The following is a 22,022-nucleotide window of genomic DNA, read 5'->3' on the forward strand; positions in this document are numbered from 1 at the left end:
TGAACCTGCAGTCCTCCTGTCTCAGACCAGCAACTTAGAAAACCTTTCAGGAATTTACCAAGATCCTGTTTTAAAATATAAAAGGGTCACAGCCAAGAACAGTTGTGCATGCTTGTAATCCCAGTACTTGGGAGGCTGAGAAAGGATTGCAGGTTTGAGGCTAGCCTCATTAACTTAATGAGGCCCTGTTTCAAAATAAAAAATAAAAAGTAGGGCTGGGGAGTACCTCTCCAAGGTAGAATGCCCCTGGGTTCTATACCCAGCATCACAAAAAATATATTAAAAAAAGGGTCTATGTGTACATATTGAATATACCAATGGCAACCTCAGTACTCTGTATTTGGAAGGGGAGAAATAGGGATGCAGGGGGAACACCAACTGCTGTATGGATGTATGTCACTGTCAATATGATTTACACTATATAAAACTAATGCACCTATAAAAACACATTAAAAAATAAAAAAGGGTTGCCAGGTGTGGTGGCGCACGCTTGTAATCCCAGAGCTTGGGAGGCTGAGACAGGAGGATTGCACAGGTTCAAAGCCAGCCTCAGCTACTGAGTGAGGCTCTCAGCAACTTAATGAGACCCTGTTTCCAAATAAAGTATAAAATAGGTCTGGGAGTATAGCCCTGAGGTAGAAAAGCCCCTGGGATCCACTCCCAGTACAATCAGTCAATCAATCAATCAATCAATCAATCAATGGGTTGGCTGGGCGTGGTGGCACATGTTTGTAATCCTAGCATTTGGGAGGCTGAGACTGGAGGATCGCAGTTTGCGGACAGCCTCAGCTACTTAGTGAGGCCCTTTGCAACTCAGTGAGACCCTGCTTCAAAATAAAGAATAAAAGGGCTGGGGTGTAACTCAGAAGTAGAATGCCCTTGGGTTCCATCCCCAGTACTGCAAAAAAATAAATAAGAATAAAATAACTTAAAAAAAATAAAAAAGGGTATAGCCTGGAGGTAAAATGACCCTTTGGTTACATCCTCAGTATACACACACACACACACACACACACACACACACACACACACACACACGGTGTTTTTCCTAAATCAAATGTAATTTTCAGCTTTCAGTCATCACCATCTTCTTTGCCTTCATAATATTCTTGGGCATAGTTATAATGCTAAAATGTTTTGTTAAATTCAGGAAGAATTCTAATAGCCCAGAATAGCCAAAGTAGTTCTCAGCAACAAAAACCACGCAGGAAGAATCACAATACCTGACTTTAAACTATACTACAAAGACATTGTAATAAAAACAGCATGGTACTGGCACAAAAACAGATACATAGACCAATGGAGCAGAATAGAAGACCCAGAAACAAATCTACACACTTTCAGCCAATTGATTTTTGACAAAGGGGCCAAAAACATACACTGGAAAAGAGATAGACTGTTCAACAAATGGTGTTGGCAAAACTGGTTAACCATATGCAGAAAACTGGAAATTAATTCCACTTTCTCACCCTGCACAAGAGTCAATTCAAGATGAATCAGAGACTTGGAAATCAAACCAGAGACCTTCAAGCTCCTTGAAGAGGGCATAGGTCCAACACTGTAACACATAGGCACAGATAAACACTTTCTCAACAAGACCCCAAAGGCACAACAAATTAAAAGGCGAATCAATATGTGGGATTGCATGAAACTGAAGAGCTTCTGTTCAGCAAAGGAAACTGTCAAGAACCTCAATCGAGAGCCAACAGAACAGGAGAAGATTTTTGCCACCTACACCTCCAATAGAGGACTAATATCTAGAATATACAGAGAACTCAAGAAACTCAACACTAAGAAAACAAAGCATTCAATAACAAAATGGGCAAATGAACTAAATAGACACTTCACAAAAGAAGAAATTCAAATGGCCAATAAATGCATGAAAAAATGCTCAACATCACTGGCAATCAGAGAGATGCAAATCAAAACTACCCTGAGATTTCACCTAACTCCAACTAGAATGGCAATTTCAGAACACAAACAACAACAAATGCTGGCGAGGATGTGGAGAAGTGGGAACTCTAAGACATTGTTGGTGGGATTGCAAATTAGTGCAATCACTTTGGAAAACAGTATGGAGAATCCTCAGAAGAATGGGAGCAAATCTACCATTTGATCCAGCAATACCACTTCTGGGTATCTACCCAAAAGAGAGAAAACCAAACTACCAAACTAATGCATGTGTATCCATGTTCATAGCTGCACAATTCACCATAGCCAAACTATGGAACCAGCCAAGATGTCCATCAACAGATGAATGGATTATAAAACTGTGAGATATGTACACAATGGAATTTTACTCAGCCATTAAAAAAACTCAATTACATCATTTTCAGGGAAATGGATGGAACTGGAGGACATTATGCTAAGTGAGATTAGTCAGTCACAAAAAATAAGAAATCAGATGCTTTCCCTAATATGTGAGGAGTTAGGGAGAAATGGGTCATAGGAGAAACTCTTGAAAAAGGAAATCCTATAGAGGAGCAAACAAGAGAACCTAAAGGAGGAGAAAGGAGGGGGAAGACAGAAAATCTCTAAAACACACAATGTACTTAAACATATCAAAGTCAACCACTAAGCCAAGCAAGGGAAGGAGGGATGGGGAGGGAATGGGGTGGGAATTGGGTAGGGGTTAAATCAGTGATGTGTACATGTATGTACACACAAGATTTTTACCCCAATATGATGTATAAATATAATGCACCAATAAAAAATTTTAAAAAAAGAATTCTAATAGTAAGAAAAGTATTACAAATTACATGACAATAAATTTGGAAGAGGCCACAATAATAGCACTCACCTGTGGCAAGTAAGGTACATATTTGGCTAGCAAAGACAACCAGACTAATGCAAGTATAACTATTATTGTTTGCTACAGATTCTGTTAACCAAACACACAATTGTGCAGGACTTACACACCCATTCTCCCACAGTGTCTTATTAGTTTCCCAACCTTCTTACTGCTATTGCCAAGCTGGTCTCACATGCTGCAGGCTCCCCCATGACACTCCAGCCACACACTGCCAAAACCAGATTTCTAACAGGACACCTCATATTGCTGAGGTAATGCTACTCACTCCCAGAGCTCCTTTGCAAGCCCGAGCCCCACTCCCACATCTCCCTCATGAGCCCAAGCACATGCTCAGGCCACAGCAGATGACAGGAAGGTATGTATATTATATTTTGTCTTAGGCTTATCCATGCACTGTTGTTTCCCATTACCACAAATAATTGAGAGTTGACTGTACTGGATAGCACTACCTCAGTTAGCTGCCCATCGGTGTGGGAAAATATCTGCAATCAAACAGTTACAGTCCATTAACTCAACTAAGTTGGATGTTTTCTAATGTCTCACATTTCTTACTAGTAAGCTAATGTTTCAATAAATTTGATTATTTAAATTAAAAATGTACTCCAAATTATGCATCTTTCATAAAACAAAGCAGTTACTATAGTTTTCATTTACCCAATTTGTATAAAGTGACGTAAAAACTATACATAGAAAATTAAGTAGCCGGGCGTGGTGGCGCACGCTTGTAATCCCCGCGCTTGGGAGGCGGAGACAGGAGGATCGCACAGGTTCGAAGCCAGCCGTGCGCTGGCTTAGGAGACCCTGTTTCCAAAATGAAAATGTAAAAATAGTTCTGGGAGTGTAGCCCCGAGGTAGAAGGGCTTCCAGGAACCCCAGTACCACAAAAAAAAAAAAAAAAAAAAAAATTAAGTAGAAAGTGTGTAAATTCTACTTTCTATGCATAATTACATATTGACAACCTTAAGTGGTATTTCCTTAATTTAAAATTAAGAGTTTTTAAGCAAAGCTATACATACATAAATAAAAAATTATGCTGCATGTTGAATTCCTCAAGGTTCACATCTCCCACTGTTAGTACCTAACTCTTGAGAAGCATTACTTCCAGGCTTACATTATTTTACAATTATAATGTAATTTGTAGTTGTAACTTATAATATAATTTATTTTTCCTGTTTACTGGCTATCTACTAATCCAATGCCTAGTCCAATAGTCCTGTTCAGTTCTTGGGAGGACCGCTACATTTTTTTTTTTTTTTTTTTTTTTTTTTGGTGGTACTGGGGTTCCTGGAAACCCTTCTACCTCCGGGCTACACTCCCAGACCTATTTTTACATTTTTATTTGGAAACAGGGTCTCCTAAGCTAGTGCGCACAGCTGGCTTTGAACCTGTGCGATCCTCCTGTCTCTGCCTCCCAAGCGTGGGGATTACAAGTGTGCGCCACCATGCCCGGCAGACCGCTACATTTTAAAGGTGTGTGTGTGTGTGTGTTATTGAACTCAGGAGCACTCTACCAATAAACTGCATCCCATTTACTTACTTATTTATTTAGTGGTGCTGGGGATGGACCCAGGAGCACTGAACCTCTGAGCTACACACCCAACCCTATTTTTTTTTAGTCTTTTTATTTTTTTAGACAAGATCTCACTGAGTTACAAAGGGCCTCGCTAATGCTAGAATTACAAGCATATGCAACCCCTGGCTCCTTTTTATTTTGAAAAAAGGTCTTACTAAGTTGCCATGGCTGACCTTTAATTCATGATTCTTTTCTCTCAGGCTCCCAAGTATTGGGATTACAGGAGTGTGGCACCATGTGCAACTTGTGTGTGTGTGTGGTACTGGCAATTGAATCCAGAGGAATTCTACACCCCAGCCCTTTTGATTTGTTTGGTTGGTTGCTGGGAGTCTTCACTATGCTGCTGAGGCTGTCCTCCCACCTTCAATCCTTCTGTCTCAGTCTTCTATATAATGTGCACAAGTACACATCACCACACCCGGCTTGCTTTATTTTTGGTGTTGGTGGTACAGTCTTTTGAATCTGGCACTTAAAAAGAAGCATAGGTTAAGCCAGGCATGGTAATCCCAGCTTTCGGACGGAAGGCTGAGACAGGAAAATAGAGGTTCGCAGCCAGCCTCAACTACTTAATGCGGCCCTCTGCAACTCACTGAGACCCTGTTTCAAAATAAAAAGAATAAAAAATAGGGCTGGGGATGTTGCTTGGAGGTAGAATGTCCCTGGGTCCCATCCTCAGTACCACAACAACAAAAAAAGCATGGGTTAGGGGGGGCGTGGTGGCGCACGCTTATAATCACCGCTTAGGAAGCTGAGACAGGAAGATCGCACAGGTTCAAAACCAGCCTTAGCTACTTAGTGACGCTCTCAGCAACTTAGTGAGACCCTATTTCCAAATAAAATATAAAAAAAGGTCTGGGAGTATAGCCCAGAGGTAGAAAGCCACTGGGTTCTACCCCCAGTACCACCAAAAAAAAAAAAAAAAAAAAAAAAAAAAAAGCATGAGTTAGAGCCAGGTATGGCAGTGCACCATTGTAATCCCCGTACTTGGGAGGCTGAGACAGGATCACAGGATCGGCCTCTGTTATTAGGCCCTCCAAAACTTAGTGAGACCTTGTTTCAAAATAAAGAATAAAAAACAGGGCTGGGGGGGGGGGCAAGTAACTCAGAGGTAGAATGCCCATGGGTTCAATCCCCAGTTCCACAAAAAAAAAAAGAAAAGAGCATGGGTTATTAATTTGTTGATGTATTTTTTCATGATATGTAGTTGGTAGAGTCAATGAAAATCCCATCCTCAGATTCTGATTCAGAGTAATTTGGGAAATAGTTCAATTATATCATAGTAACATGGAGTTGAAATCAGGAAACACAGATGGTAAGAGAAGCAAATACAGAGCAAACTCATTTGTGAACCTCTAAGAAGAATAATGAAAGATGGAAGATAGCTCAGAAATCACTTATTTAGTATTACAATATTACAGAAGAGAATTAATTCAAAATTAACTAATTAAAAGAATTTAAATGTCACATAAGTCTGCAGAAGAGCCAGAATAAAGAGCCAGAATAAAATGAAGCTTTCCCAACCCTCCCCCTTCAATTCTACTACCTCCACTAGAATGGAGAAAAGGGCAAGAGTTCTAGGAAGCTGAAAAGTGATTAAGGTTCTATCCCAAGAAACAACCAAAAAAAATGATCCTGTTGGGGAGGGAAAGTAAATATCCCAGTTGTCTAATGTTTTCTGGTCCTGAATTCCCCCCCCCCCCCGGGATCTGAGGATGGAACCCTTGGAACTCCAAGCTATACCCCCTGCCCTATTTTTATTCTTTTTTTTTTTTTTTTTTTTTTTTTTTTTTGGTGGTGGTGGTACTGGGGTTCCTGGAAGCCCTTCTACTTCCGGGCTACACTTCCAGACCTATTTTATATTTTTGAAACAGGGCCTCTTAGGCCAGCGTGACTGGCTTCGAACCTGGCGATCCTCCTGTCTCCTCCCAAGCACAGGGATTACAAGCGTGCGCCACCACGCCCGGCTTTACTCTTTATTTTGAAACAGGGTCTCACTAAGTTGCGGACACCCTCACTAAGTAGCTGAGGCTGTCCGTGAACCGCAATCTTCTGGTCTCATCCTCCTGAATACTGGGATTACAAGTGTGCACCACTACACCCGGTTCTGAAATATTCTTAACAGACAACCCTTACAACAAATCCTAAATCCTGCAGCCATTCCAATGAGTGTCTGATCTCATCTTTAACTTGACTGAAGCTCCATTTCTATATTTTAACTCAATCTTCTCTACACATTCTCAAAACCTAGTACACCTGCAGTAGCACAAAACTCTGGCCTCAAACTCTCTCTAAATACGTAATACTTTAATAATAATAAAGATGATAATAATAAAGAATCAAAGCTTTTATAAAACGATTTCAGGAGCAGAGGTTGGTAATCTATGGCAACATAACAAATCTGACCCATAGACTTTCAGATAAGAATAGTTTTAACCTTTTTAAATAGCTGGGAGGTGGGGCAGGTGTGTGCATGCATGCATGTGCATCTCACTTAGGATTGAACCCAGGGGCATTCTAACACAAAGCTATATCACTACTCCTCCTACCACCTTTTCTTAAAATTTTGAGACAGGGTCTCCCTAAATTGCAAAGGCTGGCCTTGAACATGCTATCCCTTCTGCCTCAGTCTCTTAAGTAGCTGGGAATACAAGGCATGAGGTACAATGCCTGACTGAATAGTTGTTTAAAATCATACACACCCTTACCAACATTTGTTGTTACTGGACTTCTTTAAGCCTGTCACTCTGATTGGGGTTAGATGGAATCTCAGTGTAGTTTTGATTTGCATCTCCCTGATGGCTAATGATGTTGAACATCTTTTCATGTATCTATTGGCCATTTGTATCTCTTCTTTTGTGAAGTGTCTTTTCAGTTCAGTTGCCCACTTCTTGATTGGGTTATCTGTTTTGCTAGTGTAGAGTCTTTTGAGCTCTCTGTATATTCTGGATATTAGCACTCTAGCTGAGTGGTGGCTGGTAAAGATCTTCTCCCACTCTGTAGGCTTTCTCTTTAGGTTCTTGATGGTTTCCTTTGATGAGCAGAAACTTTTAGTTTGATATCATCCCACTTGTGAATTCTTGCTTTAATTTCCAGCACTTTGGAGTTCTTGTTGAGGAAGTTACTGCCTATGCCTATATGTTAAGAGTGCTAAGCCTATGCCTTCCTCTAATAACTTCACAATCTCTGGTCTAATCTACAAGTCTTTGATCCATCTCGAGTTGATTCCTGTGCACGGTGAGAGGTAAGGATTTAGTTCATCTTTCTACAAATGGATAGCCAGTTCTCCCAGCACCATTTGTTGAAAAGGCTGTCTTTACTCCAGAGTATGAGTTTGACCCCTTTGTCAAAGATCAATTGACTATAGGTGTGTGAGTTTGTTTCTGTATCTTTGATTCAGTTGCATTGGTTTATGTGCCTGATGTTGTGTCAATACCATGCTGTTTTAACTACTATTTCTCTGTAGTATAATCTAAAATCAGGGATTGTGATGCCTCCTACATGATTCTTATTGCTGAGAATTGATTTGGAATTCTGGGTCTTTTCTTTCTCCATATAAAATTCATGACTGATTTTTCTAGGTCTATGAAGAATGTCATTGGTATTTTGATAGGAATTGCATTGAATCTGTAGCTCACTTTTGGCAGAATGGCTTTTTTTTTTTTCCCCCCCTGGGTCTGGGGATGGAATCCAGGGGCATTTGACCTTCAAGCTACATACCCGACCCAATTTTTTATTCTTTATTTTGAAACAGAGTCTCACTGAGTTGTGGAGAGCCTCACTAAGTATCTGAGGCTGTCTGAGAACCATGATCCTTCAGTCTCAGCCTCCCAAAAGCTAGGATTACAAGAGTGCGCCACCACGCCCGACTCAGAATGGCCTTTTTGATGATATTTTTTTCTGCCTATTCATGAGCAAGGGGGATCTTTCCATCTTCCAAGGTCTTCTTCAATTTCTTTCTTTAATGTTTAATAGTTTTCATTGTAGAAGTCCTTTACGACTTTGGTTAGGTTTATTCCGAGGTATTTTATTGGTTTTGAGGTTACAGTGAATGGAATTTTCTTTCTTTTTTTCTTTTTCTTTTTTTTTTTTTTTTAGGTACTGGGAATGGAACCCAGGGGCTGTCTACCTCCAAGCTACACCCCACAGCCCTATTTTTTATTCCTTTTATGTTTTTAAAACAGGGTCTCACTGAGTTGCGAAGGGCCTCACTAAGTAGTAACTGAGGCTCTCCATAAACCACAATCCTCCCACCCTTGCCTCCCAAATGCTAGAATTACAAGTGTGCACCACAACATCTGGCTATTTCTTTCAGTGTGGATTCATATAGAAAAGCAACAGATTTCTTTAGGTTTGTTTTTGTATCCTGCAACTTTGCTGAATTGGTTAATCAGCTCCAGTAATCTTTTGGTTGAGTTCTTTGGGTCTTCAGATAAAGAATCATGTCATGGATAATTTTAATTCCTCTCTTCCTATTTGAAGTTCTTCGATATTATCCTTCTCTTGCCTTATTGCTGTGGCAAGAGACTCAAGTACTATATTGAAAAGGAGTGGTGATAGTGGGCATCCTTGTCCTGTTCCTGATTTTAGAGGAAATTCTTGCCATTTTCTCCCATTACATATGATGTTGGCTTTGGGTTTATTGTATATTGCCTTGACGATGTTGAAATACATTCCTTCTATTCCAATTTTCTGCAGTGTTTTTAACATGAATGGGTGTTGCTGGCGAGGAAAATAGGAACTCTTTTACACTGTTGGTGGGAGTGCAAACTAGTTCAGCTGCTATGGCAATCAGTGTGGAGATTCCTCAGAAAACTGGAAATGGAGCCAGTCGTGGTGGCACACGCTTGTAATCCCAGCATTCGGGAGGCTGAGACCAGAGGATCACGGTTCGCAGACAGCCTCAGCTACTTAGTGAGGTCCTCTGCAACTTAGTGAGACCCTGTTTCAAAATAAAGAATAAAAAATAGGGCAGGGGGTACAGCTTGGAAGTCAAATCCCCCTGGGTTCCATCCCCAGACCTGCAAAAAAAAAAAAAAAAAAAAAAAAAAAAATACTGGGAATGGATCTACCATATGATCTGACTATACCATTCCCTGGGTTTCTTTCCAAAGGGGCTGAAATCAGAGAACTACAGTAACATATACATACTCATGTTCATAGCAGCACAATTTGCAAGAGCCAAAATATGGAACCAACCTAGATCTCCATCAACAGATGGATTGCAAAATTATAGAAAATACACACAATGGAATTCTACTCAGAAATAAAGAAGAACAAAATCATGTCATTCGTAAGAAGATGGAAAGACCTGGAAAGCATTATGTAAAGTGAAATCAGCCAAGTGCAGAAAGAGAAGAAACATGTTTTCTCTAATGTGCCCAATCTAGAGAGTATTAGGAATACCAGAGGTACCCCAGATAATGGAGGGGAAATCTCAGCAAAGCTAGAATGGAAAGGTAGGAGAGGAAGAAGGCTGAGGTTTATTAATGGAGGAGCTACATTCAAATATGTTTATAAGTGTGAATGTAGCATGGTTAACCTGGACACTCACTGTTGGAGGGGAGGGGAACTGGGGGGTACCAAGTACTGTGTGAATATATGTCATTGTCAATATGATCCACATTATGATATGAAACTATAGTGTACCAATAAAAAAAAATCACAGCCAGGCGTGGTGGCGCACGCTTGTAATCCCCGTGCTTAGTGAGGCTCTCAGCAACTTAGTGAGACCCTGTTTCCAAATAAAATATAAAATGGGTTTGGGAGTATAGCCCAGAGGTAGAAAGTCTCTGGGTTCCACCCCCAGTACCACAAGAAAAAAAAAATCATACACACAAGCCGGGCTTCCCTGGTGCATGTCTATTGTAATCTCAGCCACTTAGGAAGCTAAGACAGGAGGATCACAAATCCAGGCCAGCCTGAGCAACTTAGCAAGATCCTCAAAATAAAATAAAAAGTGTTGAGTGGCAGAAACTCAGTAGTAGAGTGATTGCCTAGCAAGTAAGACCCTGGGTTCAACCCCAGTACCAAGAGGGGCAAAAAAATCACTTTATTTATTTGTTTGTTTGTTTATTTACGGGTCTGGGAGTGGAACTCACAGACATTCGATCTCCGAGCTACACCCCAGCCCTATTTTTTATTCTTTATTTTGAGAGCATCACTAAGTAGCTGAGGCTGGCTTCAAACCTGCGCGATCCTCCTGTCTCAGCATCCCAAGCGCGGGGATTACAAGCGTGCGCCACCACGCCCGGCCTTTATTCTTTATTTTGAAACAGGGTCTCACTAAGTTGTAGAGGGCTTAAGTAGCTAAGGTTGTCCGCGAACCACAATCCTCAGTTCTCAGCCTCCCGAATGCTGGCATTACAAACATGCACCACCACACCTGGATAAATATCACATATACATTTAAAAGAAAGACTGAGATAATATCTGGCCCACAAAACTGAGGTATTTACCATCTGCCCCTTTATAGAAAAAGTTTACCAACTCCTATTTAAGAGTATTTACTGAGTATTAGGTTTCTAAACAGAAAACATTTTCATTTATACTACAGAATAACTTTCCAGGAGCTGAGGATATACTTCAGTGGTAGGATATGTGCTTAGCATTTGTGAGGCCCTGCGTTCAATCCCCAGCACAAGGAAAGTGGAAAGGGAGGGGAAGGGAAAGGAAAAGGGATACTAAAGAGCATCAGACAATTTTCATATTCAACTGACTTTTTAAAGAAAGAATTCTACCTGTCCATTAAACATATTCTTTTAAATTTCAATCTCTGAAGTGAATTTTAAAAATGTATCTTTAAAATTTTGAGGTTGTGGCCAGGCGTGGTGGCGCACACTTGCAATCCCCGCACTTGGGAGGCAGAGACAGGAGGATCGGGCAGGTTTGAAGCCAGCCATGCTGGCTTAAGAGACCCTGTTTCAAAATAAAAAATATAAAATAGGTCTGGGAGTGTAGCCCGGAGGTAGAAGGGTTTCCAGAACCCCAGAACCACAAAAAAAAAAAAAAAAAAAATTGAGGTTGTGTGTGTGTGTTATTAGGGATTAAACAAAGAGGCATTCCACCTCTGAGCTATATTCCCAGCAGTTTCTAAAATTTTTGTCTTGAAATGGGGTCTTGCTAGTTTTCTGAGAATCTCACTTGGGTGCTAAGGCTGGCCACTAACCTGCGAACCTCCTGTTTCAGCCTCCCAAGTTCTGGGATTACAGGTGTGTGCCATCACACATGGCTTAGGAGTTTTGATTACTCTTCTTTTGTATGTGTGTGGTACTAGGGATAAAATCCAGGGGCTTTCTGCCTCTGGGTTACACCCCCAGACCTATTTTATGTTTTATTTGAAAACAGGGTCTCACTAAGTTGCTGAGAGCCTCACTAAAGTAGCTGACGCTAGCTTCGAACCTAAGTGATCCTCCTTAGTACTGGGATTATAAGATTGTGCCACCACACAGCTTACTCTTTACTTCTTAGGTGCATCCTCCATCACACCTCTTCTACCACTCAGCCCCTCACTCACCACACTAAGATAATTTTGTATAAAGCCAGCAGCTACAGTAGAATTGCACACAGATGCTTCACTTCTCCAGCTAGTGCCCTCTTGACATGCAACTACACATAAAAAAGGTCCAATATATTCTTCACAGCTCTAATTGAGATCTCTACTGTTTATTCCTTTTTCTTTCTTTTTTTTTTTTTTTAAGAAGTTCTGGGGATGGAACTCAGAGGCATTTTACCTCCAAGCTATACTCCCAGCCCTATTTCTTATTCTTTTTTTTTTTTTTTTTTTGGTGGTACCAGGGTTCCTGGAAACCCTTCTACCTCCGGGCTACACTCCCAGACCCATATTTATATTTTTTATTTGGAAACAGGGTCTCTTAAACCAGCGCGGCTGGCTTCGAACCTGCCCGATCCTCCTGTCTCTGCCTCCCAAGCGCGGGGATTACAAGCATGCTTGCGCCACCACTCCAGGCTTATTCTTTTTTTGGAAACAAAGTCTCACTAAATTTCAGAAGGCCTCACTAAGTAGCTGAGGCTGTCTGCTGAACCATCATTTCCTAGTTTCAGCCTTCTAAGTACAAGCCAATGCCACCACACCTGTCTGGTCTCTGCTGTTTCTAACATAGTACTCTATATTAGTAGTATGTACTAATATACTGTACCGTACTCTAATCTCTCTTGCTTTTTGTAAATGCCATCAGAATAGCTTAAAAATATAACATTAGCCAGGCATGGTGACACAGGCCTATAATCCCTGTACTTCGGGGGCTGAAACAGGAAGAACAAAGGTTTTAGAAAAGCCTCACCAACATAGCAGAACTCTCAGCAATTTAGTGAGACCCTATTTCTAAATCAAAAAACAGAGTTGTCACGGCCATGGCAGCTCATTATCCGAGCATTCAGGAAGCTGAGACAGGAGAATCATGGTTTCAAAGACAGCCTCAGCTACTTAATGAGGTCCTTTGCAAAGATCTTGTTTCAAAACAACAAATAAAAAAAAGCCGGACGTGGTGCCGCATGCTTGTAATCCCAGCATTCGGGAGGATCGCAGTTCGCGCACAGTCTCAGCTACTTAGTGAGGCCCTCTGCAACTCAGTGAGACCCAGTTTCAAAATAAAGAATAAGCCGGGCGTGGTGGCGCACGCTTGTAATCCCCGTGCTTGGGAGGCAGAGACAGGAGGATCGCGCAGGTTCGAAGCCAGCCACGCTGGTTTAAGAGACCCTGTTTCCAAATTTTAAAAAAGTATAAAATAGGTCTGGGAGTGTAGCCCGGAGGTAGAAGGGCTTCCAGGAACCCCAGTACCACCAAAAAAAAAAAAAAAAAAAAAAAGAATAAAAAATAGGGCAGGAGGTATAGCTCGGAGGTTGAATGCCCCTGGGTTCCATCCCTAGACCTGCAAAAAAAATTTTTTTAAAAATTAAAAAATAACAACAACAACAACAAAATAGGGCTGGAGAAGTAGCTTGGAGGTAGAATGCCCCCGGGTTTCATCCTCAGTATTGCAAAAAAAGAAAGTTTTCATTAACTAAAATACATATACTTACAATCCAGGGTGGCGTTAAGAGTATTTACCTTCCTCCTGGAGCTTGCTTAAAAAAACCCTTTCTTGCCCAAGAACTGCAGAATTCTAATCAGAAAATAAAGGATTCTCCTTCACTGTCATTTGCTTGTTATCATAATTTTCATAATCTTTCCTATTTTCCCCTGCCAGTTAATAAAGAGCTGTCTTTACCTTTTAGGAAGTCTAATATATTAAATTCTCTTCTACATTTACTCTTCCTTCTTTTTCAGGTCCTTTGCGATGCAAAATTTTTAAAGCCCTTAAGCATCAACATTAAATTATGTATCAAATTAGCAATTTGTCAGCCTCTTGCCTTCTACAGAAAATCTACATCTATTCATCATTCATTCACTTCATTTCATTTTTTAAAATACTGCTGATAACGTTCCTTCAGGAGGGCTTTCTTTTTTCTTTTTTTTTTTTTTTTTGTGGTACTGGGGTTCCTGGAAGCCCTTCTACGTCGGGGCTACACTCCCAGACCTATTTTTATATTTTTATTTGGAAACAGGGTCTCTTAAGCCAGCATGGCTGGCTCCGAACCAGAGCGATCCTCCTGTCTCCGCCTCCCAAGCGCAGGGATTACAAGCGTGCGCCACCACGCCCAGCCTTCAGGGAAACTTTCTAAAATAAAATTTACCTCTCACTCATTAAAATTCACTAATTCTTTTTTTCTTAAGAAATAAAGCAATGCTAGCCGGGCATGGTGGCGCACGCTTGTAATCCCAGCATTTGGGAGGCTGAGATAGGAGGATCGCAGTTCACGGACAGCCTCAGCTACTTAGTGAGGCCCTCTGTAACTTAGTGAGACCCAGTTTCAAATTAAAGAATAAAAAACAGGGCAGGGGGTGTAGCTCGTAGGTCAAATGCCCCTGGGTTCCATCCCCAGACCCGCAATAAATAAATAAATAAATAAATAAATAATTTTAAAAAGAAAGCAATACAACAATATGGTATACAAAGTCTACAGAAGTTTACATAGGACATGAAAAAACCCTTGTGATAGCAAATTCAGACTAAGATTAAAAAGCATTAACACAAAATCCCTCTGAATCAGCCTGATAAATTCTCTTTGTTCTTTTTTTTTGCATGTCTGGTGATGGAACCCAGGGGCATTCGACCTCCAAGCTACACCCCCTGCCCTAATTTTTATTCTTTTTCATTTGAAACAGGGTCTCACTAAGTTGTGGGGGGCCTCACTAAGTAGTTGAGGCTGTCCATGAACCACGATCTTGAATTTTCAAATAGGAAAAATAAAAAACCATATCCAGAGCCAGACATGGTGGCGCACACTTGTAATCCCAGCATTCGAGAGGCTGAGACCGGAGGATCACCTCAGCTACGTATTAGTGAGGCCCTCCGCAACTTAGTGAGACCCTGTTTCAAAATAAATAATAAAATAATAGGGCAGGGGGCATAGCTTGGAGGTCTAATGCCCCTGGGTTCCATCTGGTATTGATCTAGGGGCATTCTACCTCCCCTTTTCTTTTACTTTTTTGTGATTATATACATATATATATATATATATATATTTTTTTTTTTTTTTTTCAGTACTGGGGACAGAACTACTCAGGGGTATTCTACCTCTGAACTACACCCACAGCTATATTTTTTTATTTTGAAAAAGGGTCTCACTGAGTTGCTGAGTTGCAAAGGGCCTCACAGAGTAGCTGAGGCTGTCCACAAACCATGATCCTCCTGTCTCAGCCTCCCAAATGCTAAGATTACAAGCATTCACCACCACGCCCAGCTCTTTTTATTTTATTTTTTATTTTATTTATTTATTTTGCGGTTCTGGGGATAGAACCCAGGGGCATTCTACCTCTAAGCAACACACACCCAGCTTCTTTATTTTGAAACAATGTCTCACTGAGTTGCAGAGGGCCTCACTAAGTAGCTGAGACTGGCTGTGAACCAAGATCCTCCTGTCTCAGCCTCCTAAATGCTGTCTTTTTAAATTTTTTAAACAGTCTAAGTTACCATGCACTGGCCTCAAGCCAGCCTCAGCTTCCCAGGTACAGGGATTACAGGTGTGAACTACCACAGCAACTGTCTTATGTTTGATTCAATTACAAAAACTTACTAAACTTTTAGACTCAAGTTGGATTAATCGGTTTCAATATAGCCCTGAATCTCAAGATACACAAAAACAAGCCGGGCACAGTGGTACATGCCTGAAATCCAGGTGCTTGGGAGGTTGAAACAGTGGAATCGCAGTAAAAGCAGCCTAAGCAACTTAGTGAGACCCTGTTTCCAAAAATAAAAGGGCCAGGTGTGTAGCTCAAAGGCAGAATGCCTCTGGCTTCAATCCTTAGTATTGGATGGGGGGCGGGGGTAAAAAAGCAACAAACGCTTTTTTTTGTTGTTTTGGTGGTACTGGGGATGGAACCCTTCTACCTCTGGGCTACACTCCCAGACCTATTTTATACTTTTATTTGGAAACAGGGTCTCTTAAGCCAGCAAGGCTGGCTTTGAACCTGCATAATCCTCCTGTCTCCGCCTCCCAAAGTGCGGGGACTACAAGCGTGCACCACCACGCCCGGCAGCAACAATTAAAAAAAAATTTTTATTACAGAAGAGTCCTAAACTTTTATGTCTAAAAGAAATGTTGAATACTATGAAATAACTCAAAATAACAAGCGTGCTAAGATAGAAAATTTGTAGGTGGGCATGGTGGCACACACCTGTAATCTTAGTACTGGGGAGGCTGAGAGAGAAGGATCACAGGTTTGTAATAAGCCTCAGCAACTCTGTGAGGCCCTCTGCAACCTTGTGAGACCTTGTTTAAAAATAAAGAATAAAATAGGGCTAATGTATCCCTTGTGAGACCTTGTTTAAAATTAAGAATAAAATAGGGCTAATGTATCCCTCAGAGGTAGACTGCCACTGGGTTCAATTTTAGTACTGGAAAAAAAAAAAAAAAATCCAAGATCTCTTCAAAAAGAACCAGTCAGTAACTTTCATCATTTTAATGTTTTCTAATTATATTGCAATTAAAATTAGTTTTCCATTGCAGTATTATTTAAATGCTCCCAAATATAGAAAATTAATAAAAGCTATGACATAACCCAAGCATGGTGGCACCTGCCTGTAATTCCAATGCTTGGGAAGCTGATTTAAGAGTATCATAGGTTTAAGGCCAGCCTCAGCAAGGCCCTGAACAACTTAGACCCTGTTTCCAAATAAATAAAATAGTGCTGGGGTTATAGCCTGAAGGTAGGATGGCCCTGGGTTCAATCCCCAGCACCAAATAAATAAAACAAAAAACAAAGCTGGGTGTGGTGGCATATACCTGTAATCCCAGTACTTGGGAGGCTGAGAAAAGAAAATCACAGATCTGAAGACAGCCTCAGTAAATAGCAAGGCCCTTAGCAACCTAGTGAAATCCTGTTTCAAAATAAAATAAGCCGGGCGTGGTGGTGCATGCTTGTAATCCCAGCATTCAGGAGACAGAGACCGAAGAATAGTGGTTTGCAGAAAGCCTCAGCTACTTACCGAGGCCCTTCACAACTCAGTAAGACCCTGTTTTAAAAAATAAATAAATAAATAAATAATAGGACGGAGTACTTTAGCTCGGAGGTGTAGAATGCCCCTAGATTTCATCCCCAGTGCTGCAAAAATTAATTAATTAATTAAGATAAGTAAAGCTACATATGGTGATGCATACTTGTAATCCCAGTACTTGGGAGGCTGAGAAAGGAAGATCGTGGGTTCACGGCCAGCCTCAGCTACCTGTGAGGCCCTCTGGAATTTAGTGAGACCCTGTTTCAAATTATAGCGTAAAAAATGGGGCTATGGGTGTAGCTCGGAGGTAGGATGCTCCTGAGTTCAATCCCCAGTACCACAAAAATAAATAAATAAATAAAGTAAAATAGCAGCTGGGGTTGTAACTCAGAGGTAAAATGCCTCTGGGTTGAATCCTCAGTACAAAAAAAAGGCCAAACTATAACAAATATATGTCAACATTGTACCTTGGGAACCAGGTGTGATGGCACACACTTGTAATCCCAGTACTTAAGAGGCTAAGACAGGAGGATTGCAGGTTCAGGGTCAACCTCAGCTACTTAGTGAGGTGCTCCGCATATTAGTGCATATTAGTGCATATTAGTGCAACCCTGCTTCAAAATAAGGAATAAAATAAAACTGGGGGTAGAGCTCAGAGGTAGAATGCCCCAGGTTCAATTTCTACTGACACACACACACACACACACATACACACACACACACACACACACGCGCGCGCGCATGCTATTTTTTCTTCTCTTCTCTATTTACTACTGATTTTGTAATAAAGACTTGTTATATAATGTTGCACCAAGCTGCCTATTAGTTTTAATTTTCCTGTTCAACAAACTCTAGTTGAATAAAGGAAAAGAGCCCACGGCACCATTTACAACCAAAACATGGAGTGGGTAACTGGAGACTGAACCCAGAGGGATGCTGCATCTGAGCTACACCCTCAGCCCTATTTTATTTTATTTTATTTTATTTTATTTTATTTTATGTTTTGGTGGTACTAGGAATGGAACCCAGGGGCTTTCTACCTCCAGGCTATCCTCCCAGACCTATTTTATATTTTATTTGGAAACAGGGTCTCACTATGTTGCTGAGAGCCTCACTAAGTAGCTGAGGTTGGCTTCAAACCTGTGCGATCCTCCTGTCTCCGCCTCCCAAGCCCGGGGATTACAAGCGTGCACGACCACGTCTGGCATATTTTATTTTGTATTTTTGAAATATGATCTTGCTAAAGTGCAGAGGGCCTCATCAAGTTGCTGAGACTGACCTCAAACCTGAGATCCTGCTCTCTCATCCTCTCAAGTACTAGGATTACAGGAGTGTGCTACCACACCCAACCTGTACATTATTTTTTTGTAATGAAAAAGTTTAAGATCTAAAGTTCCATATAAATATTTTTATAAGGTTTGCTAGTTTCTTAGTCTTTCTAATATTATAAGTACAGCTGACACATACCAGGAAACATAAATCCTACCAACAGAAAATAAAAGTTTAAATAAGCTACCAAGCTATCAAAGTTCTATTTATAAAATGACAAGTGTGAAATATGGCACCAAAAAAAAAGTACAAACTTTCACTTTTGAACTGATTATGTTACCATGACTACTGAGTTTTAATAGAATCCATTTTGATTTACTTTGCTATCTATCAAATTGAAGATAATGAATGACACCACAAAAACATAGAATCAGAAAACCTAATGTTGCATTTGTGTTTTCCAAATCATACATGCACATTAACTCATATAATGGAGGCTGTCAGTATTAGAAGAAAGGCTGTGTTTACTAAGAGATACTCATATGAAAATAGCATGGTCTCACTTGTGAAATATGATTGATTGAAGATTCCATCCTTCGCAACTGGGATGCCTGGATATCCAACATCTGCAGGACATTGTTGGCCAAGGTGTTTATCAGATAAGCAACACTTGCTAAGGATTGGGTAGTGTAGGCTTTGGTTTCTTCTAGGGCTCGCTGCTTATCTGCTGACTAAAGGGAAAAAAATAAAGAACAGTGATCATTACTATAACCCATTTCTGGCAAAATAACCTACAAAAGTACTCAAATTATTCCAGGTTGCTGAATCTGTGCCCACAGTCAAAGTTCTGAAAACTAATTATTGGTATCATGTAAACTCAAAACCAAACTACCGATTTCACTGATATTTTCATGTTAAACATATTCATTCTTATACAAATGCAAATAAAATCCTGAAGCTGTTTTTTTAGTTGTTTGTTGTTTTTAGGGTCCTGGAGATTGAACCCAAGGATGCTCTACCACTGAGCTACATGCCCAACCCATTTTATATTTTATGTTTGAGATAGGGCCTTTTTTTTTGGAAACAGGATTTCACTAGGTTGCTGAGGGTCTAAGTAGCTGAAGTTGGCTGCAAACCTCTGATTCTCCTGTCTCAGCCTGCCAAGTACTGAGATTACAAACGTGCACCACCTTACCTGGATCTTCAGATAGGATAGCGCTAAATTTTCAAAGCTAGAGCTGGCTGTGGTGGTACATGGCTTGTAATCCCAATACTGTGACAGAAGGATCACAGGTTTGCAGCCAGCCACAACTACTTAGTGAGGCCTTCCCCAACGTAGTGAGATACTGTTTCAAAATAAAGAATAAAAAAAAATAGGGCTAGGAATGTAGTTTGGAGGTAGAATGTCCCTGGGTTCAATCCCCAGTGATAACTCAGGTCCTGCACTCATGTCACCTCTGCGTCACATGACCTCTGAGCAGGCGGGGGACCCCCGAAACCCCAGCCAGAATTGTGCGTTCCCACGAGTAAAACCCCTCCCCTCCTTAAAAGGAGGACCCTGTCTCTTCCACGCTCACTCTCAGATGGGCGCAGGATAGGCTGCTTGGAGGGATGTACGCGGGCCCCTGGACCTGTTCTGCTCCATTCCCAGGTTAATAAACGCATTCATATTGGACCGCCCCGTGCGTTTGTGCCCGCCAAGGAGCTGCACTTTATCTCACACCCAATACTGGGGAAAAAAATAATAAAACTTTACAGCTGGCCTCAAAATTACTATCCTCCTGCCTCTGCCTCCCACATCATTAGGATTACAGGCAAACTCAGTGAACATTCTGAACAATGACCACATGTATACAGGTTCTTAGAGTCACTTGCTTTGATAGTATTGACTTGAAAATATATTTCTGGCATACTTTATTCTATTTTCCTGAATTCCTCTTTCCTTTTACCCTAACACATGAAATGTCTGATTGAAGTATTAATAATTATAAAATGATGATAAATTAAAAATTTTAGTGCCGGATGTGGTGGCACATGCTTGTAATCCCGGCATTCGGGAGGCTGAGAACACAGGATCGCAGTTCACGGACAGCCTCAGTTACTTAGTGAAGCCCTCCGCAATTTAGTGAGAACCTATTTCAAAATAGAGAATAAAAAATGGGGCAGGGGGTCTAGCTTAGAGGTCAAATGCCCCTGGGTTCTATCTCTAGACCTGTAGGAAAAAAATGAGCGATAAGATAAAAATAATGAATAGATTTTAAGTGTGACAACCCTGTGGGACATAAACTGTCATGAATAATAAACCCTGATTTTAAAACACACAACAGCCAGACGTGGTGGCTCATGCTTATTATCCCAGGACTTGGAAAGCTGAGACAAGAGGATCACGGGTTGAAGGACAGTTTTAGCAAAATAGCAAAATTCTCAGCAATCTAGGGACAAGCTTTTTCAAAAACAAAAAGTGCTAGGGGACCCAGGCATGGTGGCACATGCTTATAATCCCAGCACTGGGAGACTGAGACCAGAAGATCACTGTTCAAAGACAGCCTCAACTACTTACAAGGTCCTTTGCAACTCAGTGAGAATCTGTTTAAAAAATAAAAAGACTAGGTAGACCAGGTGTGGTGTAATTCCAGCATTCGGGAGGCGGAAACCAGAGGATCAGCCTCAGCTATGTAGTGAGGCCCTTTGCAACTCAGCGAGACCCTGTTTCAAAAATAAAGAATTAAAAAAAAAAAATAGGGCTGAAGGTGTAGCTCAGAGGTAGAACGCTCCTGGATTCCATCCCTAGTACCGCTAAAAATAAAAAATAAAAAAATAAAAAATAGTCCGGCGTGGGGGCACACGCTTTTATTCCCAGCTTTTGGAGGCTGAGGTTAGAGGATTATGGTTTTGGACAGCCTCAGCTACTTAGTGAGGCCCTTCGCAACTCAGTGAGACCCTGTTTTCAAAATAAAGAATAAAAAAAAATGGGCAGGGGGTGTAGCTCATAGGCCAAATGCCTCTGGGTTCCGTCCAAACCTGCAAATAAATTATTTAAATAAATAAATAAATAATAAATAAAAAGACTAAAAATTAGGTACAGTGACCCTGAGTTCCATCCCCAGTACTACAAAAAGCGGTGGGGGGTGGGGGGGTGGGGGTATAGCCTGAAGATGACTGCTTCTAGGTTCAGACTCCAGTAACAAGAAACAAACAAACAAAAAAAAAGCTGGGCGTGCTGGTGCACACTTGTAATCCCAGCATTCGGGATTGCGGTTCGCGGACAGCCTCAGCTACTTAGTGAGGCCCTCCGCAAGTCAGTGAGACCCTGTTTCAGAATAAAAAATAAAAAATTGGGCAATGGGTTTAGCTCAGAGGTCAAATGCCTCTGGGTTCCAGCTCCAGACCTGAAAAAAAAGGGGGGGGGGGCTAAAGGATTATTTCTGAGGTACAGAGCAAAGCAATAGTAGCTATATATTCTATGCTACCAACTGCCAAACACCATCTTCTTGCCCTACTTCTGCAGAGATTCTGTGATTCAGTGAAAAGTACTTAAGTCTGAACCAGTTTTTTTTTTTTTTTTTTTTTTTTGCTTTTTTTTTAGTACTGGGGATTGAACACAGGGGCCTTCTAACTCTGAGCTACATCTCCAGCCCTTTTTTTTTTTTTTTTTTTAAGGTCTGGTCTTATTTTTTACACTTAAAAATTCTTATTTTTGGCCGGGTGTGGTGGCGCACGCTTGTAATCCCCGCGCTAGGGAGGCTGAGACAGGAGGATCGCGCAGGTCCGAAGCCAGCCTCAGCTGGCTTAAGACACCTGTTGCCAAATA

General features: G+C 41.0%; 1 protein-coding gene across 50 annotated transcripts in view; it reads right to left on the bottom strand.

Annotated features, from left to right (window-relative positions):
• ABI2 (abl interactor 2) overlaps nucleotides 1-22,022 on the bottom strand; it is a gene marked incomplete at both ends in the record, with an annotated part of 113,273 nt that overhangs the window by 57,036 nt on the left and 34,215 nt on the right. For 41 of the 50 annotated variants that reach the window (XM_080689725.1, XM_080689708.1, XM_080689699.1 and 38 more), the window contains one exon: nucleotides 18,775-18,942. The exons of the other annotated variants lie outside the window; for them this stretch is intronic. In XM_080689725.1, the coding sequence (XP_080545851.1) occupies nucleotides 18,775-18,942 (168 nt within the window). The remainder of the gene's footprint in view (nucleotides 1-18,774; nucleotides 18,943-22,022) is intronic. 50 annotated transcript variants of the gene reach the window in all.

This window comes from Muscardinus avellanarius (genome assembly GCF_963383645.1).
Source record: "Muscardinus avellanarius genome assembly, chromosome: 2".
Classification (NCBI taxonomy): domain Eukaryota; kingdom Metazoa; phylum Chordata; class Mammalia; order Rodentia; family Gliridae; genus Muscardinus; species Muscardinus avellanarius.